Raw genomic sequence first — 25,039 nt, 5'->3', positions numbered from 1 at the left:
TACATATGTATTTTAGGGCAACGTCTTATGAGTTGGAATGTTCAGTTGAGTGAATCATATGATATCACCACAGTATCAGTATAGCATATAAGCAAGGTATAGCATATAAGCAAGAAAATAACAATACTGTACTGCACTGAAGAAAAGTGGTAGGATTATTGAAATATGAGAGAACTTTGCCTTGTGGATTCTTTGTTTTGCATCTAGGTAACATTTAACATTTAACTACTTTCTGTTAGTGAGCAGTTCTGTTGATATAATGACAGTCTTAAACAGCAACCAAGTTAATGGTGTAGTAACATGAATGCTTTCATAGATAATAAAATATTGAAGTTCTCAGGACATAACTGCATTATAATTATTACTGGATTAACTTAGTTGGGGTTTTTTTGTTTGTTTTTGTTTTTTGGTACCAGGGATTGAACCCAGGCAGGGGCTCTCAATCACTAAGTCACATCCCCAGCTTTTTTTTTTGGAGACAGGGTCTATTAAGTTTCTTGGGCTAGCTTCAAATTTGCATTCCTCTTGCCCAGCTCAGTTGCTCAAGTCAAAATTTTGGTATTATTTTTGATTGCTCTTTCTCTCACTCTATGTAGGGTCTAATTAGCATATCCTGCTCCACCTTTAAAATAAAACTAAATTTGACTGTTTTTCACCACATCTTTAATCTAACCACTCTGGAAGAAGCCACTACAGTCTAATCTGTATTATTACAAAGTCTTCTCTGATTCCCTGTTTTTACCATTGCTCCCTGCCCCCACTCCTGTTCCAACCCTTCCTCTCAGTATTCTGTTCTCAGGAAATCACCCAAAGTGATCTGGTTAGAATGTAGACCAGAATATGTCACTGCTGCTCACAGCCCTCCAGTAGCTTCCCATCTTCTTCAGAATAAAAGTTCTTACTCTGAGGCTGGGGTTGTGGTTCAATGGTAGAGTGCTGGCCTAGCACGTGTCAGGCACTGGGTTAGATCCTCAGCACCACATAAAAATAAATAAATAAAATAAAGGTATTGTGTCCATCTACAACTAAAAACAAATTTAAAAAAAGTTCTTATTCTGTGAAATCCCCACCCCTACCCTGAGAATTGAACCCAGGACCTCTACCACTGAGCCACATCCCTAACCCTTTTTTATTATTTTTATTTTGAGACAGGGTCTTAAGTTGCCCACACTGGTCTTAAATTTAGGGTCATTCTGCCTTACCCTCCTGAGTAGCTGAAATTACAGTAGTATACCACCGTGCCCATCTGTTTTGGGATTTTTACCTCTTTACCACTTTTCTTGAGTTCTCCTACCTTTTCTGATACCCTGATACTGTTTCATCCATCCATTTTCACCTTATTTTTTCTTTTCTCTGGAGTTCTCTTTCTTCTGTATCCCTTACTTCATTCAGTTATTTAACTTGAAACCTCCTCAGTGAAGGCTTACCTGGTTATCCTATCCAGTTCCATATCTAACATGTTATATCCCACTTGCCTTATCTTTTATTCTTTTACATTTTTTAAGATGTTGATAGACCTTTCTTTTATTCATTTATTTATATGTGGTGCTAGGCAAGTGCTTTACCACTGAACCACAACTCCAGACCCTTCTTTTGCACTTATTATTCACTAACGTATTATGTATTTGAGTTATTTACTGTTACCTGTTTCTCCACCCACTAGGATGTAAGCTCCATGAGGACAGCATGCTACAACATAGTAGTCCTAAACATAGTAGGCCTAGATATCAAATGAATAAGTGAATGAATCTTGCTTTGATTTGTTGTCTTGCTTGTCTTGATTTTTCATTAGTTAACTTTCAGAGAACTGATTTCCAGATTTTGCGAAACTGTAATGCAATGCCAGCACTTCCTTATTAACTGACAGATTAATTTTTATTAATGGATCTTTTAGTCAGAAAGCTTCAGCAGGTTTCCATAACCTACAGAATAAAACCAGGTTTGATATTAGCTTACTACTGCCATCTGACTCATCTGCCCTTCTCTTTTATTATATCATAATAAATTCTCTGATCACCCAAACTGCTCTGCTTTTTTAAAAAAAAGTGTTTTCCCCTCTTTTTTGTTCTTGCTACTCATTTTCTCACCTTTTTGGTTTTTACTATTTCACTCTCTTGTAATGGCCCCTGGAAGTATCTAAAGCACTTTGCAGAGTACAGCTTAGATTCTGCCTTCCTCTTCCTTGTAGTGTTCTGTTTCATTTTTATATTGTTTTGGTTTTTGGTATTAGAGATTGAACCCAAGGGTGCTTTACCATCAATCCCACCCACAGCCCTTTTTATTTTTTATTTTGAACTGAGGTCTCTCTAAATTACTTACCACCTTGCCAGGTTGTTGGGACTGGCCTCAACCTTCCATCCTCCTGCCTCAGCCTCCTGAGTGTTGGGATTACAGGTGTGCACCACTGTGCCTGACTTCCTTATAACTGTTCTTTCACTAACCCGGCCCTTACCATCTCCTTCCTCATAATTTCTGTGCCATATATTGTCTGTACTACTGATTTGGCAGTTTTGATTGTAGTTATTTTTAAATAATTGACACCTTTTTTTTTTTTTTTTTTTTTTTTTTGTACCAGAGATTGAACTCAGGGGCACTCGACTACTGAGCCACATCCCCAGCCCTCTTTTGTATTTTATTTAGAGATAGGGTCTCACTGAGTTGCTTAGCACCTCACTGTTGTCGAGGCTGGCTTTGAACTTGAGTTCTTCCTGCCTCAGCCTCCCAAGCTGCTGGGATTACAGGTGTGTGCCCTCTCATCAAACTGACACATCCTCATTGAGGACTATTATTTGTGTAAATTATTTTGCTTACTCTTATAAAGTATGCAGAATTTGGAAAACCAAGGTACTGACAGTGTTTCTTGTGTCCACCATGATGATTTATGCTCTATATTAACTGAAGGTAGTGGCTTTCAATCTTGACAGCATGTTAGAATCACCCAAGGAAGTCTTTAAAAATCTTCGTGTCCACATGCCTGTAATCCCAGTGACTTGGGAGGCTGAAGCAGGAGGGTTGCAAGTTCAAGACCAGCCTCAGCAACTTAGTGAGGTCTGTCAAAAAGAGAAAAAAAGAAAAAAATCTCAGTGCCCAAGCCCTACTAATGAGTCCTCTGCTTGTTAAGAGATGTATTACATCAAATCTCTGCAGATAGAACCCAGGGATCAGTTCATTTAAATCTCCCCAAGTCAGTCTAATGTGTAGCCAGGGTTCAGAACCAATGATTTCAAGCAAAAGGGAATTTGTTGGCTTACTTCTTTGACTGTTCTCCTTTTTGTCCCTGTCTTACTACTCACCTCAGTGCCCAGGACCAAATGAATTGTTTTTTTGTTTGCTTGTTTTGAGTAAATAAACATATTGCTAAACATAAAAATCTAAACTTTTTGTCCAATTTTAAACCCTATTTTTGTCATTCATTTATTTTTAATATTTTTATTGGTGAATTATACAGTAGTAGGTATCATTGATATATTCATACATATATAGCATAATTTGATCTGTTTCATTCCTCCTTTTTTCCCTTCATTTTCCTTCCCTCTATTGTCCATCCTCTACTGGTTTCCCTTTTGTTGAAGCTGGCTTTTTTTTTTTTTTTTTTTTTTTTTTTTTGCGGTACTGGGGTTCAAACTCAGGGTCTTGTGCTTGCAAGGCAAGCACTCTACCAGCTGAGCTACCTCCCCAGCCCTAGCTTTGAACTTGAGATCCTTCTGTCTCACCCTCCTGAGCTACTAGGATTATAGGCATGTGCCATTGCACCTGGCTATTTCTTTGGATTTTTCAAATAGTATTGAGCAAGCATTGTACTCTCTAATGAAGAAACTAAATACTAAGCAATCAAGTGGTAAGCTAGCATGTGAATCCACGTCTGACTACCAATGATTCTAAAGAAAAAATAGAATTGGCAAAAAGATACACCTTTAAGGTAGGATGCCATAACATGCCAGATGAGCACTAGATGTTAAAACAAAATCCTTCTTGTTTCCTATTGCTTCTGTTTCCATGTAGTTCACTCTACTCCTTGAACTTTATATCTGCATCATTACTGTCTGGCACCTGAATCTCAAAGTGTTGGTGTGAACTTTTCCCTAATTTCTTCACTGAGTCTGTTTCCCAAAAATCATTCATTACATCTTGTAATGGGTATTTTACGACATTTAAATGACTAAGCAACAAGTTTCTTATGTGATTTTTTTTTCAAATCATTTTAATCTATTTTTCTGACTCATTAGAACATTCTCTCTCACACTTTTATATTTCCAAGTTCTTGATCTAGATATTTAGGCAGATCTGCTAGTTAAACCAAATACAATTCTTTTCCTTCTTGGGTTTGTGCACATGCTTACATGTCCATACTATTTTACATTTATGATAGCATTTTTAGTCTTCACTGAGATTGAGATAATATTTTAAAATTTTTGTTCTGTTTAACAATTGATGATTTAAGGCTTACCACTTACTTTGAACTTCTAAATAAACACTTAAGATGAATGCTTGAGAATGATTTTTTTTTTTTTTTTAACCATTCTGGATGTCTTATATTAGGGGCAGAATGAGAACTAAGTAATGATTACCTTCCAACTTGGTACATAGAAAAGTTGTAAATTAAAGGGAATGTTTGGCTCTATTTCTCACCCTGCACAAAAATCTCAGAGTGGATCAAATAAGTCTTTGCCTAAGTAATGCCTAAGTCGGCATTAGAACACAGACCCTGTGCCTAATAGAAGAAAAAGTAGGCCCAAATCTTTATCATGTCATCTTAGAACCTGACTTCCTTAACAAGAAGTAAAGCACAAGAAGTAAAATTAAGAATCCATAAATGGGATGGATTCAAACTAAAAGCTGCTTTTCAGCAAAGGAAACAGTCAATGACATGAAGAGAGAGCCTACAGAATGGGAAAAAATCTTTTCCACACACATCTCAGATAGAGCAGTAATCTCTAGGATATATAAAGAATTAAAAAAACTTAACACCAAAAAAAAAAAATAATAACCCCATCAATAAATGAGCTAAGGAACTGAACAGACACTTCACAAAAGAAGAAATATAATCAATCAATAAACATGAAAAAATGTTCATCATCTCTTGCAATTAGAGAAATGCAAATCAAAACTACTCTAAGATTTCATCTCATGCCATGCCAGTCAGAATGGCAATTATCAAGAATACAAGCAATACAATAAGTGTTGGTGAGGAAGTGGGGGAAATGGTACACTCATACATTTTTGGTGGGACTGCATATTGGTGCAACCACTTTGAAAGCAGTATGGAGATTCCTAAGAAAACTTGGAATGGAACCATCATTTGACCCAGCTATCCCACTTCTCATTTTATACCCAAAGGACTTAACATCAGCATGCTAGAGTGACACAACCTTATCGGTGTTAATAGCAACTCAATTCACAATAGCTAAACCATGGAACCAACCTAGGTGGCTCTTCAGCAGATGAATGGATAAAGAAAATGTGGTACATATACACAGTGGAATATTACTCAGCCTTAAATAAGAATGAAATTATGGCATTTGCAGGTAATGGTTGGAACTAGAAAATATCATGCTAAGTGAAACAAGCCAATCCCTAAAAACCAAAAGCTGAATGTTTTCTGTGATAAGCAGATACTGATCCATAGTGGAGGTGGGTAGGGAAGAATGAAGCAATTTTGGATTATACAGAGGGGAGGCAGAGAAGGGGTGGGGCAGTAGGGATGGGAAGGACAGTAGAATGACACAGACATTATTACCCTACATATATGTATGAAAATTTTTTTAAATAAGTTTTAAAAATAAAGGGAATGTTTGGGAGTGATAACTAGAAAATATAGAGGAGCTGTTACCTGTTTTTTTTCCTTGTATGTTATAAATTTTGAAGTACGTCATTTTTGTACACTATTATACTGAATGGTATAAAATACAGTGATGACTCCTGTTAAGGAAAAATTATTCTGAACCATGATAAAATGGTAAGGAGGACTAATTCAAGACTGTTGCCATAGAAGAGACATTAGGTTCAACTCCTAATATAGTAAGACAGCGCGGGATTTATAGCCAGTGAGCAGAATGATTCCCCCAATGAGTTGGGGTATCAACTGATGGAAAAAAATTGGGAAAAGACTGGGTAGGAGGATGCTAGTAGCTGAAGGCAGGCCAAAGACTTATGTAGCAAAGTTACAGAAATGAAGAACTTAATGAGATATCAAAGGTACACAAATTCTTGCTGAAACTGGCTAGGCAGGTCCAAACAAAGGGGAGAAGGGAATTCAAGGCCTAGTTGAGAAAGGGGTTCTGACTGAAGTTCATTATTATTTGGTGTGTGTTATGATTACTTTAGCAAATCTTACTGTTTAGGAATACCAGAAAAGCATTTGTTTCCTAGAATTGGTAGAATTTTTAAAAATAAAATTGCTCTACTTAAACTTGCCTGCCTTTCCTACTTGTCTACAACCACTAGGAATTTATGTCTAGTAAATTTATTGTTCTAGACATTTTATTGTTGGTATACTAAAAGCATTTAAACCAGATGAAAAACAATCCAAAATTTAGGCAAGGTGGGTTCTTCTGCTGAGATGGAAACCAGGGCCTTGATGCTAGGCAAGTGCTTTACCACTGAGCTGCATTGCCAGCCAAGCATGCTTTCTTTTCTTTTGTCAAAAATAACATACTGGGCTGAGCACCATGGCACATGCCTATAATCCCAGCGACTCGGGAGACTGAGGCATTAGGATCTTGGGTTCAAAGCCAGTCTCAGGGCTGGGGAGATAGCTCAGTTGTAAAGTGCTTGCATTACAAGCACAAGGCCCTGGGTTCGATCCCCAGGACTGCAAGAAAAAAAAAAAAGGCCAGCTTCAGCAAAAGTGAGGCACTAAACAATCTGTTTGCTGATGACATTACTCTATACCTAAAGCACCCAAAATCCACCAGAAGACTTCCAGATCTGATAAACAGTTTCAGCGAAGTAGCAGGACACAAGACTAACATACAAAAATCAGTAGACCTATTTTTTTCCTTTTATTTTCCACCTTTCTGAAGGGAAATGCTAATGGCTATCATCTCATGCTTGCTCCCCTTTGATATTTTTGGGAGCGATTGCCTAGCATGCACAAGGCCCCAGGTTCAAACCCCAGCATCACAAAAAAATATGTGTGTGTGTGTGTGTGTGTGTGAATGCATGTGTATATATGTATGTATATATACAAAAAAATAAGTAAAATAATTTATTGCTATTGTCCTTTACTGAAATATATAGCCTATTTGAAAAACATAAGAAAACTGGAAGGATGTGTTGTTACTTTAAAGGGAAGTTGAAACAAAAACATTTTGAAAAAGGTTTTTTGGTCAGTAGAAAGTTGTAATTGTTTATAGTTACTGCTTAAGATAGTAGTGAAAGAATTTCTGAAAAAAGAGAAATTTAGTAATTTGAAGGATTTGCTCAGTTGAATAATTTAAAGCAACATTTTTCTTCCTGTGACTAGTTAAGATAACAGTAGCTGACTTATTGAGCCTGGCTTTTAAGTGTTCTGCTAAAGACATGACAGATATTATCTTATTTAATTTTCACAACAATTCTTAAGGAATAGATAATATCCCACTTTAGGGACAGTATCTGGTTCAAAGAGATTTTAAGAGACTGGAATTGGAGAGAAAGAATGAAATTTAAAACCATGTCTGTCCCAATCCAAAGCCTGTATCTTTCCATTTTGCCATAGTAACTCATAATAATCTTTATTAAAAACTGGACTCTGCTTCATTTTATTCAAAAGGAATTTTGTAAACATTTACTATTTTGCCTGCTGTGTGCTATTTAATTTGCTAGACCCTGTATATGGAAAAGGAACATAAGTTTCAAGTTTGTCTAAAACAAAGTTTGAATCCTTGGAAAGAGAATGATATCTATAGAAATAATTATCAATAATTATCAACAGAAGTTATATTTTAAATGTTCAAATAAAATATGGTAGGAGTACGGAGGATTCTTAAAACTAGAACTAGGGATATACTTTTTTTTTTTAATATTTTTTAGTTGTAGTTGGCACAATATATTTTATTTTTACGTTGTACTGAGGATCAAATCCAGTACCTTGGCACGTGCGAGGCAAGCGCTCTACCATTGAGCTACAGCCCCAGCCCCTGGGATATACTTCTTAGAAACACAACCACCCATGCCTAAAAAAATGGGAAAGATTTAGACAGGTAGAGATTGTGAGAGCTGCACAACTTTCAAGGAGAGTGTGAGTCAAGGCCAAGAAGCAAATTTTAATATATACAGTAGACTAATGAGATAGGTAAACATTTTGGTAGACAACAGAGAGAGATGCAAGCAGAGATTTGGCTCCTGAAATATACAAAATTTCGGTGATATATACTGACCTGGGTCTTGTTGATAGTAGAATGTGAATATTATCTAGTGAAGGAATTCTTCCTTCCCATCTAGAATTATCTGCCCAAAATTGACTAAGAGGTGTAGTTATTAAATATTGACTTGAATTCCTTTGATACATCAAGGGAATCACTTAAAACGATAGTTATGAATAGATGTGAAGTTGATGACTGCTGGGTCTGTGATAAAAGAATGATAATAAGCTAAAAGTGGGTTTTGTACATTTTAGAAATTCCTTTTTTAAATATACTTTTCAAAGTTTCTTGCCAAGTATGGTATATGAAACACCTAACAAAATTATGGCATTTTGGGGGAACAATGTGATAAGATTTTCTCTGATTGATTTTTTTTTTTTTTTTTTTTTTTTTTTTTTTTTTTAAATATGCTGGGAGTTGAACCCAAGGGTTCAGAGGTAAAGTTACCTTTGAGCCATATCCCCGGTCCTTTTTATTTTTTATTTTTTATTTCGAGGCAGGGTCTAAGTTGCTAAGGGCCTCACTAATGTGATTCTCTTGCCTCAGCCTTCCAAGTAGCTGGGATTATAGGCATGCACCAACATGCTGACTTTCTGATTGATTTTTTTTTTTTTTTTTTTTTTTTTTTTTTTTTTTTTGCAGTACTAGGGATAGAACTCACGGCCTTGTGCTTGCGAGGCAAGCACTCTACTAGCTGAGCTATCTCCCCAACCCTCTGATTGATTTTAAAATTTTCAGTACAGATGTTAATGTAAAGATGAAATTTTGAGTCTTTTAAGGGTTGGGTATTTTTCTTTATTTCCCCCTTTTAGAGAAGTGAGATGATTGTCTTTCCTTGATTATATTTATTTTAAATTTTCCCTTCTTGATTAGAAACAAAATAAAATGGATTTTATGAACTCAACCCTATTGTAGTATTTATATGAGGGAATGTAATCGTGATAAAGTCTGAGTTACTTTAAATGCTGCAAATGAGACTTTTCTCCACCACACTCTTCTACCATGATGTTCTGCCTCTCGTTGGTCCCAGAACAATGGAGTTGGCCATTTATGGACTGAGACCCCTGAACCCATGAAGAAACTGAAGCATAGGGAAGTTAATAACTTTTTCATGGCCCCATTGGTGAAGGAGCCTGAGCTTAAACCTTGGTCTGAGTTCAATGCCATTGAACTCAACCTGTCATTAATAATAAAAGTTAAGTCTAATGGAGAAAAAAATGCAAATGCAATTATATCCTTTATTGCAGATACTGAGTAATAAATGTTTTGTATAGTGAAACCATTACTTTATGAAATAAGGACAATTTTAAAGCTTTTTATTTTAAAATAACAGTTTGTTTTTTGTTTAAAACCCCTGTGTTACTGATTCTCAAGTAGGGGTGCTGGCATACCTTCACTCTATAGGAAATATCTGTTTGCTCCTTTGTATCCCCCACTCAAATCTTGAGAATGACTGACAGAATCACTGTTGCTGAAAATGCCATCCCTTGGGGGTTGGAGTTTTAGCTCAGTAGTGGAGCGCTTGCCTCAAATGTATAAGGCATTGGGTTCTATTCTCAACATCACATAAAAATAAATGAAGAAAATGTATTGTGTCCATCTACAACTAAAAAAAATACACACACACACACACACACAGACATATATAAAGAATAACAAAATACCATCCCTTGGAACTAGAAACTATCATGCTAAGTGAAATAAGCCGTTCCCCCCAAAATCAAAGACCAAATGTTCTCTCTGATATGCAGATGCTAACTCACAATAAGCAGGTTGTGCAGGGAAGAATAAGAAGTACTTTGGATTAGACGAAGGGAAGTGGTGGGAATGGGAATAGGAAAGACAGTAGAATGAATTGGACATTACTTTCTATGTTTCTACATGAATACCAATGTAATTCCACATCATGTACAACCAAAAGAAGGGTAAATTATACTACTTTTATATATAACATGTCAAGATACATTGTTGCCATATATAACTATAATAAATTTTTTAAATGCCATCTCACACTGCAACGAATATTTTTGCAATTACTGTTTAGCCATTTTTATTTCCTTTTTAAAAATCTTTTTTAGTTATAGATGGACGTATACTTTTATTTTACTTACTTATTTTCATGTGGTGCTAAGGATCGAACCCAGGGCCTCATACTTGCTAGGCAAGCACTGTACCACTGAACTGCAACCCCAACCTCTTTGTTTCCCCTTTTGCTCTTAATTTTCATATTAGTTTTGACCCACTTTTTTGTTTCTTTTTGCATTGGTAAGGATTAAACTCAGGACCTTGCCCTGAGCTACATCCCCAGCTCTTTTTTAAAAATTTTGAGATAGGCTCTTATTTAAGTTACCCACCAAGTCGACTTCAAACTTGGAATACTCTTGCCTCACCCTCCCAAATAGTTGAGATTGTAGATGTGCATCACCAAGCCCATTTAACCCACTTTTGAAGGTGGGTGATAACATTTTTGACCTTCAAACTTAATATTTATTAAGTTATCCCTCCCAACTTCGTGACAGTTGCACCTTTTGCAAGCCCAGCTTTGACTCAATCCCTGGTTTTAGAAAAGTAATATTCTAAAAGGACCAAGCCAAATCCATGCGATACACTAAAGATAATTCTCTGGAGTTTTACTTTTTGTTAATAATGCATGATACAGTTCAATGTCTTTAAGTTCTGATTGTAGCTCCACCCCTTTATAAGCATGTGACCTTGGACAAGGCATGCTCTCTGAACCTGTTCCTCCATTTACAAATAGGGATAATAGTCTTCTCTTCTTACCTTAATAAACAGTTTTAAAGATCAACGAGAAGGGTTATGAAAAAGTTTTGTAAACAATAAAATAGTACTCATTCATTTACATTCCTATAGGGTGTGTGCCAGGTCTCAATGTTAAATTTACAGCAGTGAACAAACATAACAAGTTCTTATATATCCAGTGCCAAGGATTGGTGAAGTATGACCCATGAGCCAAATCTAGTCTACCACCTGCTTTTATAGAGTCTACTAGCTAATTTTTTTAATGATTTGAAACAAAATTAAAATAATAATATTTCATGTCATTAAATTACATGAAATACAACTTACATGAAATACAAAATCAGGTTTTATTGGAACACAGTCATGCTATTTACAGATGAGATAAACCATGTGGCCCACAAAGCCCTAAAGTATTTACTGTCTGCCCTTTACATTAGCAGTTTGCTAACTCCTGCTGTGTGTTCTTGGAATATTTTTGAAGGTGCTGGACAGTATACTTACAATTGTATGTCTAATGACTGCAAGTTCCTTGAAAAAAAAAATAAAGCAGGTAAAGAAGCTAGCATTGTGAAGAATGGGTAGGTGCAGCAATAGATTTTATGTACAAAAATCACGTATTTAATCGGTGATGTTAAAACAGACCTTAACGAATGTGAAAGAACCATCTATAGAAGAGTATTTCTGGCAAAAAGGAACAAAAGATCCAGTAGAGGCAAGAGTATAGCTGTAGGTCTAGGAACTAGGTGATAGGAAAGAGTTGCAGAGGAGGGTACAAATTGTGAAGGAACTTGTAAGCCAAGGAGCACACTTCAGATTTTATAGTGAGTATATAAATGTATCATCATTATGTCTACTACAGGTTATTTTTATGACATCATTGTGTTCAGTGATAAATCAGCTTAATACTTAAAAGACTGTCAAATGTTTAATGCCTAGTAATCTGTCATTTTAGTGGCTTTCTCAGTAACATGGAATTTTATTATGAAAATGTTTTAGGATTCCACATTGGCATCTAATGATGACTGCATTCCTTTTTTTACCACTCATTTAGCATGTCACTCTTGCTATTGCATATATCTTCAGATCTTCCCACTTTCATTTAAAAACTGGGAGATGTTTTGGTTTATGTAATTAGACATTTCCCTTGTTCTTGATATTCTCAGATGCATGGGATAACTTCAATACTTTGAACCTGAGTTCAAGTACTACTTTATGTTCCTGTCTGACTTTTATATGCTTCAGTTTCTTTTCTTTAGAAAATGGAAGCTTTTAGATTACTTCTCTTTCAATACAATCCCCTCATTTAACCAATTTATCAACCTTTATATTCAAGCATAAGACATTATGCAGATATGCTGTGAATAAGGCAAAAACTTCTGTCAAGGAGTAACTTTAAAAGGCCAACTGTAGTATGGGGTGTGGCTCAGTTATAAAATCTTTGCCTAGTTTGTGTGAGGACCACCCTGCCTTCATCTGCAGTACCACCTCTTGTTGGGCAGGAACCGTAACTTTATAAAGCCCTCCTTGTTACCCTTAGCATTTTGACAATCTCTTACTGTCCTTTGCTTCCTTGATCTGGTTCTTTAATTTAGATGTCTTTCAGTAGCCTTTATCATTAAGGCCACTTTCTCTTTTTTTTTTTTTTTTTTTTTTTTTTGGATACTGGGAATTGAACCTAGTGGTCATTCTACCACTGTTCTACATCCCCAACTCCTTTGATTTTTTTAAAGACTGGTCTTGCTAAGTTGCTCACATTAACCTTCAATGTGGGATCCTCAGGCGTCAGCCTTCTGAGTAGAGTAACTGGGATTATAGGTCAGCACCACCATGCCTAGCTCCTTTTTTTTTTTTTTTTTTTTTTTTTGTTAGACTAGAATGTATTTTTTTTTAAAGTAATGTTAACAGAGCATATATCTTTCAAAAATGACTAAAACACTAACAAAAACAAGCCTATGCACATATTTTAAACTAGTGTAACTTTATCTACATTGAATAAATGTTGTTTTGTATACCAGACATGCAATACTGTTCATTTCTCTCTCATCATGCAAACATGCCAATTTTGTCATTTAAGAAAGTCTTTATTGGATTATATTACTTTGCCTTCCCACCCAAATTAAGGGAAAAAACAAAACACCAAAATGAAAAATACCTATAAAAGAACCCCTTAGAATATCATAAACAACTATGAGCTAAAGCTACTAACAGCAAAATGGTAGAATTTTCAAATTTATAGATAAAAAATTTCTGTAATTTAGACAAATGTTTTCCTCTTTACAAATCTTCTAACTCTATGTAAGGTTATGCTATCAGATATTTGAACCAAATCAATTTTTTGTATAAAAATAAAAAGGACCATGAACCAAATTTTCATGTTCCTCATGGCCTGAAAGCATACAATTTTTTTGTAATTTAAAAAGTAACCGAATGTAAAAAATGTCAGAGCCTGAAATTTTTTTTAAAAATTAAGGGATAAGAGATGTTGGCATGCTCTTCTTTTTAAATTTTTTTAAAGAAATTTAAAATTTCATCTTGCAAGTAATATATTATTTTGAACAGCGGTAAGCCATAAAAAGAAAGAAAAATATCTTTTCCAGTACAACTTAGAGATAGCCCCTGTTAGTATTTAGTAGCTATATATTTTTGTAAATAAAATTTTAGTAACAATATATCATTTTGTAGACCTTTTTCATTTAAGAAATATTACCATTTAGCCATGTCAGCATATAGAGCTCTTCTCAAACTTTTTTGCTCTAGGGACCACTTTATAATCTTAAAAATTGAATTTTTTTTAATTTAGAGAATACTTTATTAGTTTCTATAATCAAACCCATGTAGATAAGACCTTACATATTTAATACAGTGCGTTACCCCTGTACAAATGGGAAAAAAATTAAGTTTAACGTTTCTAGACCAATATGGCTGTTAATTTCTTTACAGTGCCAACTCAACATGGTAAACTGGGGTACTTTTTCCAAAGTTGACAGCACAGCTAAAGTTTCCAAAAATTCAAATTATATATATTTATATAAAAAGACCAATAAGAGCAGTATGTTATGCATCAATAGCAGCAACAGCTTTTCCAGGTTCTGCAGTCATATGAACAAAATTATAGAGACATCCAGCACACTCCATTACAAAAAAGGGACGGGGAGGGTAAAAAAACAAAAGTGCCTCCCTCCCACCCCCCATTATGTGTCATCATCCGCTTATCAGTGAGATCATTCATCTTTTGGATTTTTGAGATTGGCTTATCTCACTTAGCATAATATTCTCCAATTTCATCCATTTGCCTGCAAATGCCATAATTTTATTATTCTTCATAGCTGAGTAATAGTCCATTGTATATATATACCACAGTTTCTTTATCCATTCATCAATTGAAGGACATCTAGGTTGGTTCCACAATCTGGCTATTGTGAATTGAGCAGCTGTGAACATTGATGTGGCTGTATCTCTGTAGTATGCTGATTTTAAGTCCTTTGGGTATAGGCCAAGGAATGGGGTAGCTGGGTCAAATGGTGGTTCCATTCCAGGTTTTCTAAGGAATCTCCACACTGCTTTCCAGAGTGGCTGCACTAATTTGCAGCCCCACCAGCAATGTATGAGTGTACCTTTTTCCCCACATCCTCTCCAACACCTATTGTTGCTTGTGTTCTTGATAATCGTCATTCTAATTGGGGTGAGATAGAATCTTAGGGTAGTTTTGATTTGCATTTCTCTTATTACTAAAGATGGTGAACATTTTTTCATGTTTGTTGATTGCTTGTAGATCTTCTGTGAAGCGTCTGTTCATATCCTTAGCCCATTGTTGATTGGGTTATTTGTGTTCTTGGTGTAGAGTTTTTTGAGTTTTTCATATATTCTGGAAATTAGTGCTCTATATGAAGTATGAGTGGCAAAGATATTCTCCCACTCTGTAGGCTCTCTCTTCGCATTGCCGATAGTTTCCTTTGCTGAGAGAAAGCTATTTAGTTTGAATCTATCCCAGTTATTGATTCTTGCTTTTATTTCTTGTGCTATGGGAGTCCTGTTAACGAAGTCTGATCCTAAGCCAACAAGTTGAAGATTTGGACCTACTTTTTCTTCTATAAGATGCAGGGTCTCTGGTCTGATTTTGAGGTCCTTGATCCATTGTGAGTTGATTTTTGTGCATGGTGAGAGATAGGGGTTTAGTTTCATTCTGTTGCATATGGATTTCCAGTTTTCCCAGCACCATTTGTTGAAGAGGCTATCTTTTCTCCATTGCATATTTTTAGCACCTTTGTCTAGTATTAGAAAATTGTATGTATTTGGGTTTGTGTCCGTGTCCTCTATTCTGTACCATCGATCTACCTGTTTATTTTGGTGCCAATACCATGCCGTTTTTGTTACTATTGCTTTGTAGTATAGTTGAAGTTCTGGTATTGTGATACCCCCTGTTTCATTCTTCCTGCTAAGGATTGCTTTAGCTATTCTGGGTTTCTTATTCTTCCAGATGAATTTCATGATTGCTTGCTCTATTTCTGTAAGATACGTCATTGGGATTTTAATTAGAATCACATTGAATCTGTATAGCACTTTTGGTAGTATGGCCATTTTGACAATGTTAATTCTGCCTATCCAAGAACATGGGAGATCTTTCCATCTTCTAAGGTCTTCCTCAATTTCTTTCTTCAATGTTTTGTAGTTTTCATTGTAGAGATCTTTTACCTCTTTGGTTAGATTGATTCCCAAGTATTTTATTTTTTTTGAGGCTATTGCAAATGGAGTTGTTTTCATTTCCCTTTCAGCTGTAAAAACTAGCTTTTTAAAAGCACTAACTCATTTTTAAATAATTATAACATGTTAGCATAAAAGATTAGTATTTTGTTTTCATTTCTTTAAAAAAAACTTTCTTTTCCAAAATAGTGAGAAAAGAATTAGTATGAAGAGTTGCATTTACAGATCCTTTTAATACCTTCATTCACTTTGTTATTACCTTTTGAGTTTGTACATATTGTTTGTTCTGCCTGAGATGCCCTCCTGGTTTTACCTACTTAGTCTCTAATCCAGCTCAAACATCACTGACTTTGAAGAACACTGTCTTTCCTATGTACGTAGATAGAACTCACTGCAACTCTTTTGTGTCTGGTTCTACATTTAATACCTGCTCAGTGTATTATTTTCTGGGTTTCAGATGCTTGAGGACAGTGACAGTGTCTTATTCAGTCTTCAATCTCTATTTATTGATACTTCTCTTCCTAGTTGTTGAATTGGTAAACTATTATTTTTTTATATGCAGGTATGGTTGATCCATTATTTAAGCTTCTTTCTTTCAATTGTGCCAATTCCATCAGATTTTGTAAATTTTTTGAAAATTTTGGTGGGACTTCAGAAATATTAGTATCTTAAATTTTCAGTTTGGTAATTTTTAAGATTATATACTTAGATGTTATTTTATGAAACTAAACTATGGTTGTGTGTTTTGCAGAAAATGCCTTTTATAGTGTATGAATATGTATATATTTATTTTTGGACTACAAACGCTTTGCTGAGGAGAGTTTCACAATTGTATAAGAATTGCAGGAAATGTAACTTCACATGAAATGGTACAGATCATAGCGCACTTGGCAGATTTCCCACAAATGAACTTAAAAAATTGGTTTATTATTCAAAATAGGTTTGCTAATTTCTTTTTTCCAGTACCCAGGGATTCTCTACCAGTGAGCTACATCCCCACCCCTTTTTTGTTTTCTTATTTTGAAACTGTCTGAGATGCTTAGGCTGGCCTTGAACTTGTGATCTTCCTGCCTCTGTCTCCAGAGTTGCTGGGATTATAGGCATGTACCATTATACCCAGCAGGTTTACTAATTTCTTTTTTTTGGTGGGGGCGGGTACCTGGGATTGACCTCAGCGGCACTTGACCACTGAGTTACATCCCCAGTTCTATTTTGTATTTTATTTATAGACAGGGTCTTACTGAGTTGCTTAGCACCTCACTTTTGCTGAGGCTGGCTTTGAACTCACATTCCTCCTGCCTCAGCCTCCTGAGCCACTGGGATTACAGATATCCACCATAGTGCCTGGCATTAATTTCTTAAATAAGTGATTGACAGTTCACCAACAGTTAGTTGATGAATACAGACTGTTATTTAGTATATGTACTGAAGAAAAAAAAAAACAGTTGAAAATCCATATTGCAGCAGGTATTCTTATGTTGTATAATTTTCATGAACATTTCCTCATTAGAACCCATTTCTTTTTCATTTTTCTCAGTTAATATGAGAGTTTTATAGGATATTCCCCCTCCTAATCTCTACCAGTTTTCATTATTTTCAGAAAAATAATACTCTACCTAATTATTTAGTCATGGTAGGGTTCTCAAACTTCGTGTACATGACAATATTCTGAGGTGTGTGCCTGTGGTATGGATGGATTCCTTGTGCCTGTTGCTAAGTAGTTCCCATGCCAAATTTTGTCTTTCAGATCTTAAAATTTGAACTCATTTTAGGATTTTACCTGGCAAAGTGGCACCTGCCTATGAACCTAGCTTCTCAAAAGACTGGAGACAGTAGGATCACAGGACCAAGGCCAGCCTCAGCAATTTGCAAGATCCCGTTTCAAACCCCAGTACCCGAAAAAAAAAATGCCAGCAGATCCTAACATTTTAACATTCATTCTAATAAGTGATCCAGAGAGGGAGAATGGCTATGTGGGACAGAAAAGAGAGGTTTGGATGAATAGCAGAAGAGATATTTTCATGGCACTTTTCAGGACCTATAGTATAGTATAGTATTTAGTAGAGGTAGGAGTCATTCTTCTGCTGCCTTTAAAATTAGTAACAATGTGGGGCTAGGGAGATAGCTTAGTTGGTAGTGCTTGCCTCACAAGCACAAGGCCCTGGGTTCAATCCCCAGCACTGCAAAAAAAAAAAAAAAAAACAATAAAATTAGTAACAATGCTTATGTGTCCTTATTATGAGGTTTTCTATTGAACTTTGGCCCTTTCTTGTGTCAAGGAAGTTCATTCTATTCCTACCAAAAGCTAGTAGTTTTTGTTGTTTTATGATAGTGGGATGAGTGTTGAATTTGGCCTTTCTTTCTAACATGAATTAGGATGATCACAGTTTTGCTCCTTTAATTTTAAGTCAGATTAATTTATTAGTCTTAAACCATTCTTACATTGCAATAAATGCTTAGAATATACTTATTTTGCTAATATCTTATTTAGTTTTACTTAAATGGTCTTAAGTTTTTGAAATAAGATCATAGCTTTCTCTTTTTTTGACCCAAAACTGATTATTGAGGTTTTTTTGTTTGTTTGTTTGTTTTTTAACTGGGGATTGAACCCAGTGGCACTTTACCACTGAGCTACATTCCCAGTCTTTTTTAGTTTTTATTTTGAGACAGCATCTTACTAAGTTGCCAGTGTTGGCTTCCAGATCCTCTTGCCCCAGCCTTCCAAGTCACTGGGATTACAGGTGTGCACCACTGTGCCTGGCTTGATTATTAGCTTTTTAGAGAAAAAGTCAAAATGATTAAAATAGCACAGATATTCTAAAATCAGAATATACCTGTATTGATATAAACAGCTTTGGGGTGTTTTTTGTTTTTTGACCTCTAAGCAGTAAAAGAATTAAACAGGAAATTTGACTTTAAGAGATTATGCAAAAAATTCATAATCTGTTAATTTCTTCTTTTATTTTATTATTTTATTTTATTTTATTTTTTGCGGTGCTGGGGATTGAACCCAGGGCCAACTGAGCTATCTCCCCAGCCCTAATTTCTTCTTTTATATGTTACTCTTCACAGTACGCTTACTCTAAATTTTATTTCTCTTTTAGGTACGCATAGCTGCTAAATTCATCACTCACGCACCCCCAGGGGAATTTAATGAAGTATTCAATGGTAAGTAAGGATTACTATTTAGTTATTTGAAACTCTACTTAATCAGTCATTAATGAGTGCTTGTTCTCTCTTAATCTGTTTGACACGTTAACAGCTATAGCTAAGGAAATCAATATTCAAAGAGATTGAAATAACTTGTCCAAGGTCACCTAGCTAGTAAGCATCAAAGAAAGCATTTAATTCCAGGTCTAAGTTAAAAGCAAACTCTTAACCCATTAATTAGCACATCTATCTTAGGTGAGAAAAGATTTAAGATAGTTTAACATAAAAAAAAGTAGAAACAGGATCTGGAGTTGTGGCTCAGTGGTAGAGTGCTTGCCTGGCATGTGCGAGGCCCTGGGTTCAATACTTAGCATCACATATTAATTAATTAATTAATTAATTAAATATCCATTGATAACAAAAAGAAACAATGTTAAATTTTATAGTTTTATTTTTAATCATGATAAATGATAATTTAAATTTTATCACTGCTGAGCCGGGCATACCTTTAATCTCAGTGATCTGAGAGGCTGAGGCAGGATTATCACAGGTTCAGAGCCGGCCTCAGCAATTTAGCAAGGCCCTAAGCAACTCAACAAGACCCTGTCTCTAAAATAAAATATAAAAAAGGCCTGGGATGGGGCTCAGTGATTAAGTCCCCCTCTGTTAAATCTCTGGTACCAACAAAAAAAAATTTTTTTTTTTTTTTCATCAAAGGAAAGTTATGTCTGCTTCATTCTATTTTCTTTCCTATTCCCATTCCCCCTCCCATCCTTTCATTCCCCTTTCCCTAATCCAGTGAACGTCTATTCTTCCCTTGAATGTCTATTCTTCCCTCCCCCTACTTATTGTGAGTTAGTATCTGCATATCAGAGAGAATATTTGGCCATTGGTTTTTTGGGATTAGCTTATTTCATTTACCATGATAGTCTCGAGTTCCATCCATTTACTGGCAAATACTGTAATTCCACTACACTTTATGGCTGAGTAATAGCCTATTGTGTATATGTATCACATTTTCTTTATCCATTCATCTGTTGACGGGCACCTAGGTTGGTTCCATAGCTTAGCTGTTGTGAATTGAGTTGCTATAAACATTTATGTGACCGCGTCACTCTAGTATGCTGATTTTAAGTCCTCTGGTTATATGCCAAGGAGTGGGATAACTGGGTCAAATGGTTCCATTCCAAGGAATCTCCATACTGCTTTTCAGAGTGGTTGCACCAATTTGCAGTCCCACCAGCAATGTATGAGTGTACCTTTTCCCCCACATCCTAGCTAACATTTATTACTTTATTCTTGATAATTGGAGTGATATGGAATCTTAGTGTGGTTTTAATTTGTATTTCTGTAATTGCTAGAGATGTTGAACATTTTTTCACGTATTTGTAGATGGATCGTATTACTTCTTCTGTGAAGTGCCTGTTCTAGCTCAGATAAATTCTTGACTTAACAAAATTAATCACATTTGTAGTTACAAGTCCTTTGTTTTATTTCTGACAACTAAATGTACTTTATAGGAATATGTGAATAATTGGAACCAAAGCATTAGATTAGGAATTTGCAAGCTGCTCAAGGAACAAGGGCTGGTTTTTATTGGCACACCTTGGCTATCAGGCAGTATCTTCTTTTAGAAGCTCTGAAATGCAGTGGCCTTTGGCTTATGGTTAGCCTTCCCTCTTAAAGTAAGCAGTAGTTTCTTAGTAATGAAGAAAAATGACTAGACTCTTTGACACACAGCCTTTTAGAAAGGTTTTAGACCCCTACGTTAGATTCTTGAGAAAAATATGTCCAGGAATTTTAATGACTTTTAGCTGAACTGTGCAGAGCGCTCTTGATGTGGTGTTGTAGAAAGGCCTACAATTCTTAATCTAGGCACATTTTAAAGAACTCATTTAGATATAAAATTAACAATCCTGTCCAACTCCCAGTGAGGCTTAGGTGACCCAAGGATGGGCCCAGGGCTGCAAGGCACCCTGCTTCTCTGAAAAGAATTGACCACATCAGAAGAAAAGGAAGCTATTCTGCAGACTGGTCTCTGTGGAACCCTTGAAGACAGTAAAATACCATTTGGTTATATAATCTCTACTCTGGATCTCACTATGGTTAAAAATGTTTCAGAAAGGCAAAAAGCAACTCAGTAATAGCAGTTTCCAAAGTAGTGAAATCAGTACCAAGAGCAAGATTCTGGACTTGGGGGTCTTTCACAATCTAGCATTGTGACCAGCCTCAAATACAGACTGTACAAAAAGTGAAGGACAAAGCAACAGTAATTTAGATACCTGTGCATAAATTCATGTAAAGCGTGTTGGTGACATTGAGAAACACTGAGGGAAAAAGATCTTGAAGGACCTCTAAACCTTAAGCTTACTGACTTAAGATCACAGATTCGAGCAATGAAGAATACAACCTGTGGGTTTATCAGTACCACAGCCTGGAACAATCACAAACAATCTGCAAAGTTTTATCCACTGCATTTGTGACTCTGTGTTAACCTCTGAGAAATCTTAACCCTGCAATCAAATGAAGACCAATCTCACCCGAGAATCTAAATGTTTCCTAAATCATCCTGCTTTCAGTCTGCAGTGTTAAACTATTAGGGAAAGATGAGGTGATGTCCTGCTTCAATTTTCTGGAGTAGGGTACAGTGTAATGTATGAAATATTGATTATTTGTTTTTATGTTAAAATGTGTTATATTTTAAAAAATTCTCCTGTAATCCCAGTGGCTCAAGAGGCTGAAGCAAGAGGATTGAGAGTTCAAGGTCAGCCTCAGCAACTCAGTGAGACCCTTTCTTTAAATAAACTATAAAAAAGGGGTGGAGATTTTGCTCAGTGGTTAAGTGCCCCTGGGTTCAGTTCCCAGTACCAGAAAAAATTAAATTAAATTAAATTAAATTAACAACCCTGCTGGGAAGGTAATTCAGAAATAAACACTTGTCTAGCATGTGTGAGACCCTAGGTTTGATATGCAACAACTCAAAAACTAAAAATAAATTAATGGTCTTCACTAGGCCTTCTACAAAATGTGGTTTTCTTTTGCTATGAAATTCCTTGATATTTTTGTTATTTTTATTGTTGAATTATTATAATGCAAATAATTGTATGCAAACCTATGAACATTAGCATCTATTCATTGCCATTTTTAGAATATCTGCAAATATAGCACATCTAAAGGCAAATTGCAAAACCTGAATTTGGGGGCGGGGGGGTTACTAAGGATTTAACCCAGAGGTGCTTTACCACTGAACCACATCCTTGGCCCTTTTTATTTTTCAGTTTGAGACAAGATCTCGCTAAGTTGCTGAGCCTGGCCTCAAACTTGTAATACTCCTATCTCAGCTTCCCATGTCACTGAAATTACAAGCCTGTACCACCACACCCCACCAAAGCCTGAATTTTAAAAATCTGTTCTAGAAATTTGCTAAAAATTCTAAAATTTGTCCTGTACTTAACATTTCAACACATTTCCTCCTCAGATGTCCGGCTACTACTCAACAATGACAATCTCCTCAGGGAAGGAGCAGCACAGTGAGTATCTTTTCTAAATCCACATATAATATTATTCTAATGTTGGGTAGATAAATTGGCACCCTGAAAACTAAGTTTAAAAATACTTCAAAATAAAAAAGTTGGTCTTTTTATTTTTTCTTAGAGAAAACGTGTGCCACACAAATGATCTGTACTTTCTCAGAGCTTTTTATATGAACTTATTTTTTATTCATCCATTTATTATTTTTGCTGTACTAGGGATTCAATTCAGGGGCACTCTTAACACTGAGCTACGTTCCTATCCCTTTTTATTCTTTACTTTAAGACAGGATCTTGCTAAATTGCCTCACATTTGCAATCCTCCTGCCTCAGCCTCCTGAAAAGCTGGGATTACCAGTGTGCACCACCATGCCAGTTTATTTTTGTCTTGGTCCAGATTTCCCCCGTTAAAACAGAATTTAATGTTAGCTGTTATGCTTTCTTCTATTTCATGTTGATATTTTAAAACTGCTAGTTATAGAAAGATTAGGCTGCTAATGAGGATTGATAGTTCTCAAATTACCAAATAATAGCAGATATTAATAAAGTGCTTTAATAGAATTAACCATAAGATAAAAGCTTTCTACCTAGTTATTGACTTCATATCATTGTCAGGCTAACTCATCTTTCTAAAACATCATTTTTGCCCTTGTTCTCAGAAACATTTAGGGGGGATGTCTTTTTTGTATTCTGGAGTTAAATCTAAATGGTGTCAATCTTTCAAAGCCCATTATTCTGGCTTTTCATTACTCTCCTCCACTTTTCAGTGCCAAGTTTCATTTCTGTTATCATATACCCAACTGTCCCAGAGTTCCTTTTTAAAAAATTAGATAGTGGCTGGGAAGAAGTGGGATGAGGTGGTCAAGGACATTTTGATGCAAAGGAAAAAAATAACTAAAATCATTGTGGTATGAACTATAAAAAACAGTTTTAAGAGCTGCTGCCCAGGAAACAATCATATTCTTCCCTGTTCATGCTGCTTTTTTGGAATTCGTTTTGGGACTACATTCTCCGTATCTATGATTTGCATACCATCACTGTAATTGTCATCATGAATGATACCCTAGTTACACATTTATTAAGAAAAATAAGACACATTATAGATGCACTGAACCTCAACTATATCTGCCAGTGGATAGTTATCCAATATGAATGCTTCTAGTAATAAGGAATTCTCTATCTCACAAAGCAAGTTCTTCAATTTGCCTGCATATTGGTCCTAGTTTTATATTTGAGAGCTACCCAAAGTAAATCTACTCTGTATTTCACTTGACAAGGTATTGCTGAAATCTTTGTGAGTTCTATGCCACTCAAGAATGATTGCAACTTAAGCCTATTGTCGCAGTTTTGAAAATTAAGACTGAGTAGAAGTTGGTTGGTAGTTCAGATGTTTTAATTGCACTGACTGACACTAAAGCTTTATTTTATATATATAGATATTCTGGTTCTTGGAAACTGTAGGTTTTTGGAGAACCTTCTTTTTAAAGAACTTTTCTGAGCCCAAATACTTGACTTACAGGGATGAATAGTTCAGTTTTATTTCCATAATGAAATGCTTCAGTCTCGTGGCTATAGTCTTTATAGTTAGTGCTCAGTAAATATTTCAGTAATCATTATCATCACTGCCTTCTATATTAATTGAAGGAGTGCTGATAGACCTAGGATTTTACCCTTTCCTGGATTTCCACCTATGTTTCTGACCACCAGAACCTTTCCCTGATAATTCTCAGCACTTTTGGTGTAAATAGTGTGTTGTAGGTTGCATTGAAGAGTGAATTTTCTTCCAAGTGAGAAAGGATGTTATTAAGAGTAAACATGATGGGCCTTAAATTTTAGAATGATTACTAGCTATAATTATTGTAATCCCTATGTATCAGGGCAGAGGCTAAAGTAAAGGTGAATATTTGCAAGAGTATTAGAATAGTTTAGGGATGATAATAGGGGTTTGGACTAGAGTGAAGCAGTGTGGATGAGGGAAGTTGTCAGATTTTGAATATACACTCATGTAGAACCTGTAAGATTTACTGATGGATTGGATGTGAAAGAGAAAATTCAGTCATTCCTAAGTTTTTGGCTAGAGCAACTGGTAAAATAGAAATACTAATAGTACTTTTTAAATTTTTTTTAACAGTGCATTTGCCCAATATAACATGGACCAGTTCACACCTGTGAAGATAGAAGGATATGAAGATCAGGTAATAATTGGCTGTTAAGATTATGCCTGACAGTAGTAGAGATGATAGAAACCAAAGCAGATGTACGAAGTAAGTGCTAAATAAATTCATATCTTGGTTTTCAAAGTTTTTAAAAATATTCTATATATTAGGAAATTCTTTCTCTGTCTACTGATACAAGTCATTATCTTTGACAAAAAACAAAAATACTGCCTCTAACATGAAGAGAAAATAAAAAGATCTTAAAGTATTTCTGGCTGTCTCTGATTCTCCTTGGTAAGAATAACAGGAGACATTATATTTAATGAGAAAACAAAAGCATACTGAAATTTAGGTTACTTTAAGTTTCTTTAGGAATTTGCTGTTTGGGAAATAGGAA

General features: G+C 35.5%; 1 protein-coding gene and 1 pseudogene across 1 annotated transcript in view; both read left to right on the top strand.

Moving 5' to 3' along the window:
* Capza1 (capping actin protein of muscle Z-line subunit alpha 1) overlaps positions 1-25,039 on the top strand; it is a 46,620-nt gene that overhangs the window by 7,290 nt on the left and 14,291 nt on the right. The window contains exons 2-4 of the mRNA XM_047557034.1: positions 18,911-18,974; positions 22,435-22,486; positions 24,618-24,681. Of these exons, the coding sequence (XP_047412990.1) occupies positions 18,911-18,974; positions 22,435-22,486; positions 24,618-24,681 (180 nt within the window). The remainder of the gene's footprint in view (positions 1-18,910; positions 18,975-22,434; positions 22,487-24,617; positions 24,682-25,039) is intronic.
* On the top strand, positions 21,069-21,467 carry LOC124988944 (integrin beta-1-binding protein 1-like; annotated as a pseudogene).

The sequence above is a fragment of the Sciurus carolinensis genome, chromosome 1 (assembly GCF_902686445.1).
Source record: "Sciurus carolinensis chromosome 1, mSciCar1.2, whole genome shotgun sequence".
Lineage (NCBI taxonomy): Eukaryota > Metazoa > Chordata > Mammalia > Rodentia > Sciuridae > Sciurus > Sciurus carolinensis.
Note: the sequence above shows the minus strand (reverse complement) of the source record. Positions and strands in the feature narration are given on the sequence as shown.